At 33.3% G+C, this 17,912-nt stretch overlaps 1 protein-coding gene across 2 annotated transcripts in view; it reads right to left on the minus strand.

Annotated features, from left to right (window-relative positions):
- Positions 1–14,806, minus strand: part of LOC124439909 (ATP-binding cassette sub-family D member 3-like) — a 16,329-nt gene extending 1,523 nt beyond the window's left edge. For both annotated transcript variants that reach the window (XM_046990196.1, XM_046990197.1), the window contains exons 1-28: positions 14,647–14,806; positions 13,674–13,731; positions 10,721–10,770; positions 10,429–10,480; positions 10,166–10,254; positions 9,784–9,853; positions 9,658–9,684; positions 9,260–9,330; positions 8,861–8,930; positions 8,729–8,782; positions 8,561–8,617; positions 8,238–8,290; positions 8,076–8,165; positions 7,865–7,934; positions 7,613–7,682; positions 7,107–7,204; positions 6,365–6,456; positions 6,064–6,170; positions 5,356–5,425; positions 5,189–5,252; positions 4,898–4,975; positions 4,636–4,701; positions 3,892–4,005; positions 3,706–3,756; positions 3,214–3,258; positions 2,468–2,572; positions 1,847–1,903; positions 175–254 (exon numbers count right to left, since the gene is read on the minus strand). In XM_046990196.1, coding sequence (XP_046846152.1) covers positions 177–254; positions 1,847–1,903; positions 2,468–2,572; positions 3,214–3,258; positions 3,706–3,756; positions 3,892–4,005; positions 4,636–4,701; positions 4,898–4,975; positions 5,189–5,252; positions 5,356–5,425; positions 6,064–6,170; positions 6,365–6,456; positions 7,107–7,204; positions 7,613–7,682; positions 7,865–7,934; positions 8,076–8,165; positions 8,238–8,290; positions 8,561–8,617; positions 8,729–8,782; positions 8,861–8,930; positions 9,260–9,330; positions 9,658–9,684; positions 9,784–9,853; positions 10,166–10,254; positions 10,429–10,480; positions 10,721–10,770; positions 13,674–13,731; positions 14,647–14,801 — 2,061 coding nt within the window. In that variant the 5' untranslated portion in view covers positions 14,802–14,806 and the 3' untranslated portion in view covers positions 175–176. The remainder of the gene's footprint in view (positions 1–174; positions 255–1,846; positions 1,904–2,467; positions 2,573–3,213; positions 3,259–3,705; positions 3,757–3,891; positions 4,006–4,635; positions 4,702–4,897; positions 4,976–5,188; positions 5,253–5,355; positions 5,426–6,063; positions 6,171–6,364; positions 6,457–7,106; positions 7,205–7,612; positions 7,683–7,864; positions 7,935–8,075; positions 8,166–8,237; positions 8,291–8,560; positions 8,618–8,728; positions 8,783–8,860; positions 8,931–9,259; positions 9,331–9,657; positions 9,685–9,783; positions 9,854–10,165; positions 10,255–10,428; positions 10,481–10,720; positions 10,771–13,673; positions 13,732–14,646) is intronic.
- Positions 14,807–17,912: the final 3,106 nt, after the last annotated feature.

Consider the following 17,912-nt stretch of genomic DNA (forward strand, 5'->3'; position numbering starts at 1 on the left):
TTATCCCTTCATACGTTAATAACATATATATTCCTTAGTTTAACGATTCGAATGTTTTCAAATTAGAATCGACCTTTCTTAATTATTCAGAGAGTAAGACAAAGCATAATTTTATAAAGTAAAATCAATTGACATAAATAATTCCCACGTGTTAATAAAATATGTATTTCATACTTTTACGATCCAAATTCTTCAACATTAGGATCAATCTTCTTAAAGTCGTAAGAACCACGGCCATCCATGTAAAGCACAAACTGAAATGTTTAAAAATTCAAACTGACTTCAATAAAATTTTTCATGTCCAATAAAAGTATATGGAGTTAAGTAATCATTAATGGGGCCGTCGAAGAACAGGAATTGACCTGTTTGCCTGCACATGAAACGCTGTTATGTTAACAACTATATGTACGCTAACTCAAAAATGTCGCCTTCATTTTTTTCAATACGATTAAGATTTTAGTCTTATGCAGAAACGTTTTTGTGAATAATAACGTAATTAGCTACATCAGTGGCGTTACCAACACGCAAATTTGGTCGTGCTATGTATGAAAATGCTACGTAAATTACACACGGTGGGTGTGTAATTCAAACGTGTCAGTTGACACAAATAGGAACAATGTGAGCACAGCACATTTATATAGTATAGTTTTTAGTGCATTGTTAAAAATAATCTAGAGAGGTTATATTTTAAAAGGGTGCTTGCTTTTCCAATCGATGAATGAAAAATATGCAATAACACGATATTGTTGAACTTACACGATGAAAAATTCACACACTTAATAGGTGAACAATTCACATACTTCATTGGTGAACACAACACAGTTCACACACTCTGTGGGTGAACATTTTACACATTTCATTGGCGAACATTTCATAATAAAACATGAGATGAAATTTTGGAAAAAACATACAAGAGTAAGTTTTTCAAAGACTCGTAACAAATAAAATATATACGCAAATGAGAGTTCAACATTACGAGAGGAGTTATGTGTTTTAATAAAATTCCTTCGAATAAAAATTGATAAAATATATAAAAGAACAGTTGTAAGGGATAACCTTGTTTCTGATGTAAAAAAATGGAGAGTAAAATCAATAAAACGATTTTCATTGTGTTGACGTCATTGTCTAAATCTGGAAATTTCTTAATCTCACTCTTATAGAGATTAAAATAATCAGCTTTTAACAACCAGTTGTGTTTTCCTTTTAAACTTTGCGAATACGCCGAGAAAGGCAACATGTCCTAACGTAAATAAACCACCAGAGTCGTATAATCTTATAAAAAAATATTCATTTGGTTGTTATAGACGTGCTCAAGTCGTGTAGAACGATAGTAAAATGTGTTGAATATTCGAGAACTCTTTTATAACGTAAATATAACTCGTATTTTGATAGAAATATAGCTTCAATTAGGTTTTTTTAAAACATATTCATAGAAATCATCGACTAGTTTGTATTTAGGGTGGTCACTAGAACGTTAATTGTGAATTAACGGGGTGGAGTGGTGTTCATTGAGTTGCGTCTGTTAATGAATAGCCCCCCCCCCTTCAATTGACGTTTCTTTGTCGGTCACGTTTCTATGAAGTTGATTGTTTCGTAAAAATCCAAGCAATCAGCCATGTAGGCAACAATACAAAGATAGTTTTTAGAAAGAATAATTGAAAATGAGAATGTTATAGATAAGTTACATAATGGAACAGTTAAAATCGCCACTTATTTACATTCCTTTTGAATAAACCAGAGAGATCGGATTTAATTTTTTTAAATATCCTTCCTTACTCATATTGTCTCATATTTTCAATGAAATTTAACAGAAACAATAAGAGATGAAGTCTGGATCAAAGATTACCTCATGATGTTTCCACAGTGACTTCCGGTGTGAAACTGTAAACAATGTTATACCGATCTACGGTAAAAATATTCAAAAGTTAACAAAAATGTTTTTCCCTCACACTATAATTCTAACACAATGCAGGGGGTTTAAACATTGTATTTAAATAGCGCAAAATTGATTTTTATTTTCTTAATTTCACCATCACTAACAAAAACTACAAGATTTTTTGCTGTGAATAAACAGATTTAAAAAATTCAATAACTACATTTATTATCAAACAAATAAATTCCATCAAAATTTTCTCTATTCTGAAATAGTGACCTGCATGTACAACGTATTGTGTTTTAAATGGAAAATACATATTCCTTGTAAAAGGCTTAAAATTCATCGCAAGTTATTAGGTTTAAAATTCGTTTTTTTTTTCATAATCTCCCAGAAAATGTACATTGTCTAAAGATTAAAGGCCAAACTTAGAATAAAAGAATTTTTTAAGGTACAGATGATCGATACCATTTGTTTTTTTGGTTAACCTTAAGCTGGCACAAAATATTTTAGAATATTTTAATGGCACGGATTACAGTGCCTAGCTAGTCGTACGTGAAATGTCATTTGCAAAACAAGTATAAACATACATACCTCACGACAATGACTGTAAATAAAGCCTTCGACATCAACACTAACAGCACTAGTGCACTCATCTAATATCGCAAATTGCGGACGATGATAAAACAGTCGAGCCATCTAAAAATGTTTATGGTAATTATTTTTTATGAGCTACAGGACAACTGTAGGACAGCTACAGGATAGCTGTAGGACAGCTACAGGATAGCTGAAGGACAGCTACAGGATAGGTGTAGGACAGCTACAGGATAGCTGAAGGGCAGCAACAGGATAGCTGTTGGACTGCTACAGGATAGCTGTAGGACAGCTACAGGACAGCTAGAGGACAGCTAAAGGATAGCTGAAAGACAGCAACAGGATAGCTGAAGAACAGCTACAGGATAGCTAGAGGACAGCAACAGGATAGCTGAAGAACAGCTAGAGGACAGCAAAGGATAGCTGAAAGACAGCTACAGGATAGCTGAAGAACAGCTACAGGATAGCTGGAGGACAGCTACAGGATAGCTGAAGGACAGCAAAGGATAGCTGAAAGACAGCAACAGGATAGCTGAAAGACAGCAACAGGATAGCTGAAGGACAGCTCCAGGACAGTTGGAGGAGAGGTAAATATCAAGAAGCCAGTAATGTACCAACGATACACCACGAAATACGAATAATATTTTGATAAACAACAGTACAGATGGTACGCATATTTTTGATTTGTTGGATGATTCGCCATTTTCTCATTTTTCAAAACTAACCGAGTGTTTTACTGTACTTACAGCAATACGTTGTTTTTCTCCACCACTTAGGACATCCATCCAATCCTACACAACAAAAAGTAAAATAATGTTTGTATTTCTTTATGATTCTAACCAAAGTAGGTACGTATACACTTTCGCCATTCATAAGAGACAGAAACTATAGTTTAAATTACAGAAGAGTTTACTTATTTTTAGGTGCTCCAAAGTAAACTTGAGAGAGAGTGTCGAGGTTACCCTTCTACCGATAATAAAAAATTTTATTGCATTTCAAAAAATGCAAACTGTTTTACGACACTTTCAACGATGATAAAATTACAATTCAATATGATATTGAGTTGAAAATAAAATTTTTGTGTAGGACAATATCCCTTTGCTAAACGGCGTTGCTTCAGGGCAACAATCACAGAACACGACGGAGCTCAGTCGGAGCAAAAAGTCATGCATCAAAGGGTTAACATATTTATCATAAACTTCTTTATTCGTACTCAATAACTTTGGTACATAAAATACCTGCACAGCATCCCATCCACCTTCTCTTTCTAATATGTATTCCAGTTGAACCTACGTATAATCATTCATATGTAAGACTTGATTTTTTAGAAATCTTGTTTAAATTTCATTTGTCTTACTAAGCATACCTAATGACGATTTTAACTCAACATAAATAGAGCATATATAGTGAGCAGAATAAAAAACCTGTTTCAAAAATTCCTCCAGTTCTTCGTCAGTTATTTTTTTCTCTCTTTGTTGTTCAACTGAATCAGGATAAATAACTTGATCTCGCAAAGATCCTATTGCAAGATATGGACGCTGCAAAGTATAGAAATGATGGACTATACACGGGACTTTAATTGCTTGCTTTCAGCGCATTTAGTGCCAAACAAAATGCTACACTCGATGCATGACATTCATTTTCACAACCAGCCGATAATCGTATGTAGTACAATATGAAACATTCTCCGAATAAAAGTTCATTGAGAAAAAAACAAGACAATTTTTTATTTTAACAGTAATATTTCGAATTTATTACAAATTCATCATCAGACTCGAGTCAGATAAACAATAAATTCGAAATAGTTTCAATTTTTCTGAAATATTGAGAGAAACAAGATCTTTTCATTCGGAGTATGTTTTATATTATGACATTCATTTGTTAGCATCTTATTCATTTCATGTCTGCAGAGTCAAGTTGCTCAACAATTCATAATATCACGTTATCTCTAAAAATATCTTCAATTTTACATCATCTGTATAAAAAACTTATTTTGTTGTGTTACTAATAAAATTATAATTAAATGACTAATACTTGATAGCATTTGTCTTAATAAAAATACCATCAAATCTTGTAAACAAGAGTGCTCTGTTCATTAAAAAACTTTAAATGTTGTATAATCATTGTCGATAATGATTTCCTGTCATGTTAAAATAATTTACACTTACCTGTGGAACGTAAAAAAGCTTGCTGCGATGAGGTTTTACCAGCTTTCCACCAAACAACGGCCATAACTATAGAAGTTATTTAGTGGAAATTATTGCACCGTGTCTATTTGTCACGCAAATAGAATATATAATAAATAATGTTGACATTAATAGCGAATATAAACTTTTCTTATTCTTTCTCTTCACACAAACAGAAGTTAAACTGAGCGTATTTTTGTAATTAATCATAGTAACAAATAGAACAGCTTTTATCTCTCTTTACCTCTCCTAAAATTCTAAATAAAGAACTTTTTCCACAACCATTAGGACCACATACAAGCACGTTCATACCAGATTCAACCTAAAGTTAAACTAAAACCCATTAGATAGTTGTAAAGAAATAACTGTAGTTAGTAGACAATGATAGTGAGTCAAAAGATATTATACGTAGTTATTGATATTAAGTGTAACTAGTAAAAGCAGCGTTTGCTTAACAAAGTGCGTACCAAAAATTGAATTAAACTTAGATAATGTTCAAACAAATCTTGCATAAATTCGTGTTTAACTCCTATACCTGAAAATTTAACTCGCGGATTAACACATCTCCATTAGGAGTAACTAGAGGCACATTTTCGAATCTTGAAGGAATAAAATTATCTTATTATCGTAGTTATCTGATCATAAGGAAATAATAAAACATAATCATAAGGATAAACATATAATTAGGATAATCATAATTACCTTATAATATGATCACATTCTATGACTGTTCCAGACGGACATTCTGTGTTTATACGAACACAACTGCTGCCTGTTAAATTTTGATGTAAAAAATGATCAGAATATTATGACTAACAAAAAGCAGAATCTACGGAAATAAAGAAAAGACATCGAGGGAAACTTGAGTACGTTACATGGTAGCCAAAACAATAGAGATTGAGAAAAACATCGGGTACACTTGTAGTAGGGACAATAGAGGTTGAGAAAAACACAGGGGACACTTGTAGACGAGACAATAGAGATTGAGAAGAAACATCGGGGACACTTGTAGCCGGGACAATAGAGATTGAGAAGAAACATCGGGGACACTTGTAGCCGGACAATAGAGATTGAGAAGAAACACAGGGGACACTTGTAGCCGGGACAATAGAGATAGAGAAGAAACGCAGGGGACACTTGTAGCCGGAACAATAGAGATTGAGAAGAAACATCGGGGACACTTGTAGCCGAGACAATAGAGATGGAGAAATGTTTATTGTTTTCTTGACAAATCGTCGAGGAAACTAACCGCTCGAATTCGTTTTTAACTTAAATGTTAATCAATTTAAAACATATCAATCATCCTCAAGTTCCATAAATCAACAAGATACAAAAATATCTAAACTTTGGGATGTTCCGTAAACTAAGCCATATTTCCATTACAAACACACATCACAATTTTCAACGAACCATTGCTTGCAGCATCCTGCATTCCAGATGAGACCATGGTTCGTTTGTAAATTCCTTCATTTAAGTCTTTTAAAACGTCAATAATTTCCTTCACTCTCTCAGTAAAACTACAGAGAAAAACAAAATAGAAAGGAAGCAGTTAACATATACATAATTCCACGAAACTACGACAAATAAACTCGTTTCAATCGATTATTTCAGGCAGCTACTTAACATAACTAAGTAACTTCAAACTAAATTCAATAAATGTCCACATATGGCAAGAATCTTATGTTAAAACGTCAAAGCCGGGTATACGTACCCGGCCAATCTGGTCAATTCTCGACCAGCAAGTGCCACTCTACCAACAGCTTCCATCATTTTAACAATCATACGACCGCTGACATAATAGTCCTGCAGACAAACAATGACAATTATAATCAGTTAACGTGAATCCTAGCAATCGTATGAATTCAATGATTTTAAAAAATTTTCAACTTTTTAAACTTCATTGACTTTCAACTTCAATTTTCAAGATTTTCACGAGTTGGAAAATTGAAATCTACTTGACGCTCGGCAATGAATAAAAAATTGTAATCCAGATTTCATTACTTAAAGCAGTCATGACGGAGAAAAGTTTGAGAAATAGAGTGTTCTCATGTTTTTAAAAGTTGAAACAGGTGAGTTGATCTATGTTGATCAACACTGTTAAAGTAAATGTCACTTGCTTGAAATGAATGAAGATTAAAATAGTAACTGAAAAGCGAAAAACAAAAATAACAAGAGAAGTGTATTAGTGTAGGTGGTGAAACAAAACAAGCTTTGCTAGTTTCGTCATCATTTGTTAAGCACAAAGCTTGGGTTGACTATAAGAAATGGAATTACTGAATATTGTGAAAGACGATACAGATTATCGAAAGACATGATGGATTTATCGAGATTATGGTCACTGAATCTCAAACAAAATAAATAATAGTGATAGCACTGAATAAAATTTGCAGGTTGTTCAGTACAGCAGCAGAAAATCAAAACCATTCAAACTTTACAATTTAGCACCTAATCACCTGTAGTCTTTCGCTGTAAGTGCTGTTAATATATTTAGGATTGCTCAAACTTAAGAAGGGAATACTAACAACGGAGAAGCCAACAACCAAAGAAATATCTACGAACAGAAACACATAAAAACATTGTGATCAAAAGACTGTTGTTTCTGTGTTCGATTAACTTCACGTTTAGTGTACGTAAATTCACGTAGTTACGCTTTGATTATTGTTGCGTCTATAAAGTTTAGTTCGTTGCACAGTAACGACAAATCATTGACAGCTTGTAAACTTATGATGGAGCATAAAATACAAGACTTTTAGTGATACAGTATGCAAAAAAAGAACTGTATACGGGGGAAGATATTGTGATCCAAACTTATTTTAGTATAAATGAAACTTTTTTTGAAATCTTCACAAAAACTATTGTAACGTATATGCACGATTATAAAATACAATAAAAGATTTTGCTGTACATGCATAAAATCAAGCGATGAGAAAATATGAAAAAAAATATGTATTTCCCTTACATTTCGCAATAATACTGTCAAAGAAACCCATCGTAACTCGAAATTGCAAGAACGTTCTCAAGTGGTTCATCTGAAGATGAAGAAAATTAAAATCAATGTATACATACGTACATACTTTTGACTAAAAATTGTCCTGGACAAATAATTAACGAAACTCCTGGCATTTTTTATAATGTTAAGAAAAGCATACATACACACAAACAAAGTGATAAATATAATTTTTGACAAATCTTACAGCCTTAGACAGCTTACCAATCGTTGAAAAGCGTGATTTATAACCAACTTTTCTCGAGAATCGCCTTGATAGAAAGCAATCTCTTCACTATAAATGACACCAGTTTGATGATAAATTATTTCATTAATATGAATGGGTTTAAGACAAACGTTCTCAAGGTTAAAAATACATCAGAAGTACGTATCTAAAAGAACATTTGCTTTTGTAGCTATGTAAAGGCTTCGGTACCTATTGGTCAGCAGTCTGGAGTTGACATATCTGTACTCTCCCTCTAGATGTTGTTCTTCAACAGTCATTTTTCCTGCTGGTCGCCTTAATCTTTAAAATAATATCAACTAAAATTAATCGATGATAAAAAATAACTCCTTTATAAAGATATCAAAGGTGAACCTTGTCAAAACAACACCAGACAGTATGAGATAACCCAACATTGCTAAAGGACCCTAAAAAATTGATGATGCCATTACATTAATAATGACTAAGAAACAATATTCTAAATTTTCCTGAAAACATTCGGTACTATTGAAGTTCCTTTACATTTTAAGAACGTATAAATTCTTTGAAATTGAAGAACAAGTTTATATCCTTTGTAATACATATAAATCCTACGTACATATAAAATTGATGTACGCATATATCCTTTGGAATACATATAAATCCTACGTACAAATAAAATTGACATATGCACATACATAAAACCTTCAGTCGTTTACCTGAACACCAATCGCTCCAGAGAGTCTGTACACGTATAAAATGATATCGAGAATGGGCTGTGAAGAATAAATGATACTGTGATAGAAAAATTTTCAAAAGAATTAACTCCAAATACTTAAATATAAAATTTACTACCATATGGTACATTAAAAACCTTAAACACAAACCTTACTAAGATTAGAATATAACTCAACCAAACCACTACAGAACTTTTCAACATCCTGAAATACGAAAACAACGTAACTCCCGCCATATGGCTACTTACTTAAAATTGACGTGTAAAGATTTGAAATTTCTACCTGGGTGAGTAATTGGTCAGGATTGGAAATTCTCGTATCCAAATTACTGATTTTATAATAGACGAAGTTACTAAAAATAGATAAATTTCAAATAAATAAATGAATAAGTGATAAAAAAATTGCGATCATGATTGAAAAAAAAGATCAACAGAAACCAATGCACTGGTTCATTTATAAATGAAGAAAAACAATCCAAGACACATGTCTAAATGAACCATGTTATGATTTTAAATGACTAATTTCGCCTCATGTTACGGTACCGTTCACGTATTTTTAAATAACATATTCTTGCAATTCATCATGCAAAATACAATGTGCTTGTTTCATTCCATTTCATTTCTTGGTACAATTATCGATAGCATTCATTTATACACTACAAAAACACATCAAGTTTCATACCTCAAATATTTTGAGAGAAGATGTTTTGTCATTCTTGTTCGTAAGCAAAGCTCTAATTCATTTAAACCATACTAAAAATAAAGTTTGCATACTTAACTTGTGTACCTACATCAAAAGTCGATTATAAATTATGGTTTAGCTACATTCTTAATAAATGCAGAACTCACTAGTCTTGAGCTACATTAAATATGCTACAAAGCAATACACGTCATCATGTCAATAGTCAAAGTCGAGCTTTTTTTTAGTTTTTATCGGAAGAAAGTAAATAATATAGAATTGATAAATATAAAAGTGATAGATAAAACTAAAGCATTAAAGACAGAACGAGACGTGCACAATACGTTTAAAATAACAAAAAATTGCGTGGCCTTGCATAATAAACACAACAAGAAATCTACCTTAAGAATGTTGTTCACGATAGAAAGCTAAAAACGCAAAAACATTTTTGACAGTTAAAGACTTGTTTAACATATGAAAGAAAAGAGTTTTACAAGTCCTCATGACTTTAAAATATATGAACTCACAAGAGGCATACGATAAACAAATGCCAAAATATTCTTTCTAAAGCCATCTATATCACGACCAATGACGGACCTTTGTTAAAAAAAACAATAATGAATTTAGACATTGAAAGTAGACACAAAACTTTAAAATGTTCACAAACTTTTAGCCAATGAATGAATTTTCTTTCAACATTTAAAGCGATGACAAAAAAAGGGTACAACGTGTAGTTTTTGACCAACAATGCATTTACGTGTAAAAAAACTACATATTAACTTTTTTTAAGTATTCACATTTTGAAAAAAACAATGATCACAAAAGAGTGGTAAATAATTTCAACCATCATTACTCTACACACATTATAGGTACGTATATGTATATGTTAGCAAACAGAAAATATCAAACCTCTCAATGCTTGTGGTATTCTGTATCATCCATAAATCACAATATGTTCTTGTTACAAGAGAAGCGGCGACAAGAGCCAATAAACCGGTCTAAGGTAATAAAAACCACCTTAACAGCCAATCATTGGCACCCACATTAAACTAGAATTTTGCATATGTCTTGGTAATCTGCACTAATTAATTATTAAATTTAATTGTTAAATGAAACAGAAAGAATGATGTATACTGTAGAAATTTGCATTTTATACAGAAACGGTTACAAACCTCTGGGGTTAACCATCCAGGAATAACAATTTTAATCAATTGAAAAAGGTCCCTGAAATGTAGTTGCAAAATATCATGGGAACAAACACAACGATAACGCACAAAAGTGCAGTCTTAATCTCTGTTTCAATATGGAATCAATATACAATTGGAAATTATATGGACTTAAAATGAAGTATAATTGCAATAAAGTTGCAGCAAGTTTACATCCAACAATAATACAATATTCTTACAACGCTATTCTTGAATAGAAATGTTGCAAATTATAACTTTATTAGAAGCAGAAGAATACCTGAAAAACTTGTTATCTACGGCAACTCGACTTTTGCTTTTCTTGCTTTTCTATGTAAATAAACAGTGTTTTATTTGTTAATAGAGAGAATATTAGAGAAAAATTTAATTGAAACTTTTTATGTTTTATGTTGGTAATCTTAGATACAAATTTCAAGCATGATGTCATCCGAGAAATTTTATTTTGAACTTTACAATATCAAGACTTCATAAAGTTTTCAGTCATGAAAGAATGTTAAAATTGAAATTAATCTGTAATATGATGCAGCTAAGATTTTGTCTTCTATAACTGGCATAACACTTCTCAATTCCAACAATACATTTACGATTTGGATTGGCCGTATAAACGGGGGATTTCTATGCCGTATTAAAGAGGTAGCCGCACTTAATTGGGTAACTTTATTGTAATATACATTAGTGTGTTGCAAGGATAATAAAAAGTGGCCGTATTATCGAGGCACCCGGCGGGTTCCACTGTATTGCAGTGCGCGAATTAGTTAAGAAAAAACGATGTGCAAATTTTCGAGAAAAATGTATGTACGTTGAAAGTCATAACTAAATCGATGTACGTTAAAGGGTAATACGTGCATTTTTTTGTACAGTACTGATTAGAAGCGTTCGCACTTCATTTGTGTTCCGAACACGTCCTAAATTCCGTACACTAAGATGATATGTAATGTGTAATGCATGATAATAACAATAAACATAGTTACTGTTTATGTGAGCAAAATTGTATGTGAATTATACTTGGTTGTGTTGTGTAGATACGTTGTCTATTAATTGATCATACACAATAAAATCCATTTTATTGTTGCCCCAACTTCTTAATTAAGCTTTGCAGAGGCCGCAATGTTCGTATTCTAAAAGCTAACTCACACTCACAGAGGGCAATAAAAATTCTGTGCTCCTTCTAATCCACGATAAAGTCATTTTTCTCATGCATCTATGGCATTTGAATAATCATGTGATGATTTAGTAGTCTCACTCATTAAATGTAACTCAGTGAGTTTTTATAATAAAGTCATAACAGTCAAAGAATAGTGTTTACACTGCCTGCAACCTTGATATTACACTTTGATTGCAGATGACAGTGTAAACTGGTTTTGTGGCATTTAATCATTGTGTACAATGTAGGGCACTACAACTCCAATGGCTCAATTTCCTCATGTTTCTATTAATGTTTGAATCCTATCATAAAACATCATATTGACAATATATTACAAGTACTGCCAATTTACATGCTAATAATTAATGCATAACATTCCCTTTTTTCGCATATTGTTTGTGCAAAGTTTTATATTTTAGACAAAAACTGTGCAAATTGCACTGTTGACAAATAATTAGTGCACATTAGCAAACCGATTGTATGCATGTTATTGATAGCGTTGTATGTTATTGATAACTTTTAAAGTTATCATAATTGAGTAGTATATTTCCACAAATACACGACTGGCTTCAATAGCAATGACACCATCCTCCAATACACATTACACAATTTATATAGCAATGAATATATCTAAATGACTCTCTCTTGTAAATGTCTTCCCACCTGTACATGCCCTCCCACCTGTACATGCCCTCCCACCTGTACGTGCCCTCCCACCTGTACATGCCCTCCCACCTGTACATGCCCTCCCACCTGTACATGCCCTCCCACCTGTACATGCCCTCCCACTTGCATGTGCCTCCCACTTGTACATGCCCTCCCACCTGTACATGCCCTCCCACCTGCGTCCTCCCACCTGCATGCCCTCCCACCTGTACATGCCCTCCCACCTGTACATGCCCTCCCATGCATGCCATCATGTACATCCCCACCTGTACATGCCCTCCCACTTGTACATGTTCTCCCACCTGTACATGCCCTCCATACTTGTATCCTCCCACCTGTACATGCCCTCCCACTTGTACATGCCCACCCATGATGCCCTGTACCCATGCATCCCACCATGTTCCTGCCATCCCCACATCCTCCCATGTACATGCCCTCCCACCTGTGCGTGCCCTCCCACCTGTTGCTGCCACATGCCCTCCCACCTGTACATGCCCTCCCACCTGTACATGCCCTCCCACCTGTACATGCCCCTCTGTACATGCCCTCCCACCTGTATGCCCTCCCACCCTTCCACCTGTGTACATGCCCTCCCACCTGTAATGCCCTCCCACCTGTACATGCCCTCCCACCTGTGCCACCTCCCCCATGTACCTGCCCTCCCACCTGTACATGCCCTCCCACCTGTACATGCCCTCCCACCTATACATGCCCTCTCACCTGTACGTGCCCTCCCACCTGTACATGCCCTCCTTGTTTAAAAAGTAACTTTTTCTTGGAATAATTTAATTTCAGAGAAATTAGACAAGAATAAACTTTAAGCAGTCTTGTGTCAAAACACTTGTAGTAGATACTGGTAAATCATTTCATGGAATCACATTTAAATTTTGCATTAAAATGTGGTGTCTTTCAGATGTTCCCACTCTTTCAAATGTTCACACAACTACACCAGTCAAAGTGTGGCAGTTGTTCTTTCCTACAGGTATCTTTAGTTCTTTATGCAGAGTTATTGTTATTCATTTGGTTGTTGTATTATTTCTTCATTTTTACTATGCTTCCTGACGCAAAATAAATGCCACATTATTCGACAAGTCTCATTTTATTGCAAGGCACATTTAATTTCTACAAAATTTACATCATAAACACCTTGAGTGTGTATAAGAGGTAATGTTTGAAAGTTGGAACTTTGTTTTGCAGATGTGGCAAAGAATAAAAGAAGAATTAAGAAAAGTTCTCATGCAAATTTTTATCTCTATGAAACAAACTTTAAGTTACTCCGGTTTGTTATTGTTATTAATATCAAATTTTGAACAAAGTATAAAAGTAAAGAGAGGGATACGCCAAGTAAATAATATACACACAGTATACATTGGATTAATACACACAGCAAAATTTCACTTACCTTATGCTTTATTTCTAGAGAGACTGCAGAATGCTCTTTTTCATCTTTATCATCAAGCCTAACGTAAATTACAAAAATGTATTCTAGTTCTTTTTCATAGGAATTTACTAATGAGTCATTAAGTTTTTCATGGACAAAGTAACAAAATAAGATTAGGTAATTAACACTGGTATTTTTTTAATTGGTAAAAACCCAACAATTTCTTCTTTCAGGAATGAAGTCATACGTACAAGATTCAATAGTGCAATCAAGAAATAGTTAATTACATTTGCATAATTTCCAACATGAATGTTTAACAAAAAACACATACAAAATTACCTATTGACCATTCAATTCTGAAACAAATTTCACTATACGTAACTTATTAATGAAATTTTAAAAATGAAAATAAAACTTTGCAGTTTTATTCTAATCATGCAACGTATTTTGAAGGTCATCATTGAATCTCAGTTGCTATTGTACATGTTTCCTTGTTTGTGATTATATTGAATCTTTTTAATGGATTATGAAGTATACAGTCATGTTTCATGCTGTATTTCGCAGGCAAATTAATGCTTCATTACGTAAAAATTGACTAAATGCATAGAAATATATATGTGAAAAGCATTCTATTAACTTGACAGCCTGGAAAGTATGCATTATGGACTTTGAAATTTTTTTTTTGATAAAACTATTTTACACGGCAGCAGTTAAACGTCACGTGTCTGTAGTCAGATATCTATTTACGTACATACGTAATAATGTTGTACAAAGCTGGATTTATATGTTTTGTTTTGCATTATTTGAAAAATCATTATTTATAAAACAAGAACCACAAAAACTTATTTCAATGCCATCACAAACAATAATTTAATTTTGAACCTCAAATTTCTGGTTAAAAATCCACATACTTTGACCCCAGTTGCAGAGTAAATAAACCAAATTTTGCATATCATTAAACACATTAAAATATGAAGGGATGACACAAACTTACATTTTTTCTTTTCTTTCAAGCCGTCCTTTATTCCAAATAAAGAAGGCAACTGCAACAGCGCCAGCAGCAGCAATACCATAGTTATTTGCTGAAATTGTTGAAGTGATACGATTTTGAAGTTTGCTAAACGCCACCATTATTGAAGTATATACCATTGACTTATACCGGCAAATTGTTAACTGGATGGATGTAAGCTCCTGATAACTGATACGTTAGCATAATTATTGACCTTATCAATCATCGTGCTATACAAGCGTCGAAAAATTTAAATTTGTGAAAACCGGCTAACTGTCTTTACATTATTTTAGAGGTTTGACGTGCAGTACTTATGTTAAAATATCTAAGGATTTTTTAAGTAGTTTAATCGAGCACATGTTGACGTTGTGGCTTGTCAAAATTTACACGAGTCACGTTTTAAGGGTAGTTACTATATTTTGACAATCTTAAGGGTTTCTTCATAAAATGAATCCTAATTTTATGATGATTTTCTGACGATGCTTTCTGCGGTTTCTGCTCGGGCTTTTTGGGCGTCCAATTTTAACATTTAACCAGAGATAGTTTGCAACTCAATAAATAATATATCCTGTTGAAACATTTGTAGGAATACATTACGGAGTTATTTTCATTCACGCCCTTTTCAAGCACTTATTTAGATTTAGATTTTTTTATACACTTTTTCAAGAGTCCTCAATTTTTTATTTGAGGACTTTTCAGAAGCTTTAAACACATTCCCAAACCTTATATTTAAAAAAACCAGCCTAAAGTTGTCATATAAAAATTGTCACATAAAAATTGCTCGTGTAAACGACGCTTTGGATAATTGATAAGAGGATTTTAGCATTGATAACTTGCGCGATTATGTTCATATCACAAGTAAGCCATCGCAGGGATGATTTTAACGAGGTTTTATTGTGCCAAAACTTAAAAAGAATATCTGTGGTAAGAATCGTAATATGGAACAAAAACAAAGCTTTTGTGAATGTTTTTTCTTCGCAAGGGGCTTGCCAAAAGTTGCGTTTAACGCAATCATCATGGTCAAAAATCAAAATAAATTTAAATATTTAAAAAGTAAAATTTGCTGGTCTGTTTAATCCATTGAACTAAAATACATGGAATGCTACCTGTAATAGAAAAGTCTAATAAATTCTTGAAGCCAAATTTTACACCCAGACACGCGAGATTACACCCAGACACGCGAGATTACACCCAGACACGCGAGATTACACCCAGACACGCTTGTGTAGTCAATCAATTTTCAGAAGTTGAAACACTACACACGCGTGTCTGGGTGTAGGATTTGACTTCAATTCGCTTTAGATAGCGTTCCATGTATTTTAGTTCAATGGTCTAATCATGCATAGTTTTCAAAATTACAAGCTCTGCAAGGTCTATTGAAAGACCTGACTTCAATATTTAAAAAAGTGCTTATAGTCATTCACAATATTGTTCATGTTAATCAAAAACTAAGCTACATTGCTATGCAACATTAAAAGAATTTGTGCAGCTGATTTAGTAAGTTATTTGCAAATTTTTATCACATTTGCAAAGTAAAAAAGAATTCTATCTTGATCTTGCTCGTGGTTTTTGGTAAAGGTTTAAAGGTTTTCTGTTTCTTCGACGACATTATGAGACAGCTAAATGAGGATATTTTAGTCCAAACCAAATAAATCCCAGAAACCAAAAGAGAAAATAACTGCAACTGCAAATAATGAGAGAGGTTTTCTTAAATAGAATACCAGACAGTCCACGACCGACAAGTGCTGCCAGAAATGTATCTAACATTGCAATACTTTGAATTGTGTTGGCATGATGCGTTGGCGTGATCTTTGATAACAATGAGCTAACAACAGCAAAACAAACTTGAGGAAAACCAAAGCAGGCAAAAATTATTAAAGTATAGCTTAGAGAGAATGGTGCATCACGCCAAAAAGCTGCATAAGTACAAAGAAGTAGTATTGCAGGAATCTGTAAAATGATAGTGAAAATTGATAGAGTTTTCTCATTATAATATGTTGATGCATTGTAAAAAATGATGTTTACCACCAACACAAACGCCATTCCAACTGCAAACAGAAGTTTGACATGAAGGAGCTTAAGATGAAATAGTTCCATGGATATTAACTCTAAAATACCAGTGCACGTTGCCACGACAATGGAATTTGTAAAAATAAGATACAATAAACATAACACAGTAAAGTCAAGACTTTCTATTAATGAGCGCTTTTCATCATTTTCCCCAGGAAAACAATCTTTTCTTGATATTTCTTTGTCTCCAAATTTAGATGGGAGGAAACTTAACACAATTAAAGCTACAAACCAAATAAAAAGCAAGATAATTGCTGGTGAATTTCCATCATTGATTTTCAGTCCTAAAATGTTTGTATGGAAAGTAAAAACGCCTCCTAGTCCTGACCCAATAGAAGTGCCAAGCGTAAACAATGAGTCAACAAGAATAAACAGTTTTGATCGATATTTGCTCTTTGTGAATCGCACAATTTGTCCATACAACATTCCGAATACTCCATTTGCTGCTCCCGAGAAAAATAATCCGACAAGAGGACAAAAGCCAGATAAAGGTAATGCATAAACAATATTTGAAATTATTTTTACGGTGATGGCAAGCAAAAGCACAAGTTTGGACATCATTCTTAGTCGATCCGTAATTTTACCAAAAATTGGCAATGCAATGACGAATCCCAGACATTGAGCAGCTAAAACAGCAGCATAAAAGTTTTCAGTCTGATCTAAAGCCTTTATATAGTACCATACCGTTGGTAAGATAACCGAATTGTCAAAACCCGCTGTAAAAGAAAACGCACAAATGAAAATCAAGTAGCTTTGATAAAGATTTGTTTCCATTTTTTTTCTGCCTGATATATTGTTTTGTTCGTAAGACCATATCAAAACTTCACCATCAAGTAGATCTAAACAACACAATCATATTTAGCGAATAAATGGCTACCTCAGCTTCACACGCATGCATGATAAGATTATTCGACGCTCGCATTTGAAAAACTTGGATTTCTTAGTTATATCTTACACAGCTAAGAACAGAAAGTGTTTGCACAGGCTTATATGCAAACCGACGAGATGTTGGAACTTGAGAGAACTCGAGAGCAAATCAGTAAAACGAAAAACATCTTTTATTTCTTTAATATGTAAATAGTACAAAAGATTCAAGTAAATTTGTCATAAGATCAAATGTGAATCTTTTTAAGTTATCAATACCTCGTGAATCTGAGCTAACATAACAACATCATCATGTT

Source organism: Xenia sp. Carnegie-2017, unplaced genomic scaffold (assembly GCF_021976095.1).
Source record: "Xenia sp. Carnegie-2017 unplaced genomic scaffold, XeniaSp_v1 HiC_scaffold_2, whole genome shotgun sequence".
Taxonomy (NCBI): Eukaryota; Metazoa; Cnidaria; class Anthozoa; order Malacalcyonacea; family Xeniidae; genus Xenia; species Xenia sp. Carnegie-2017.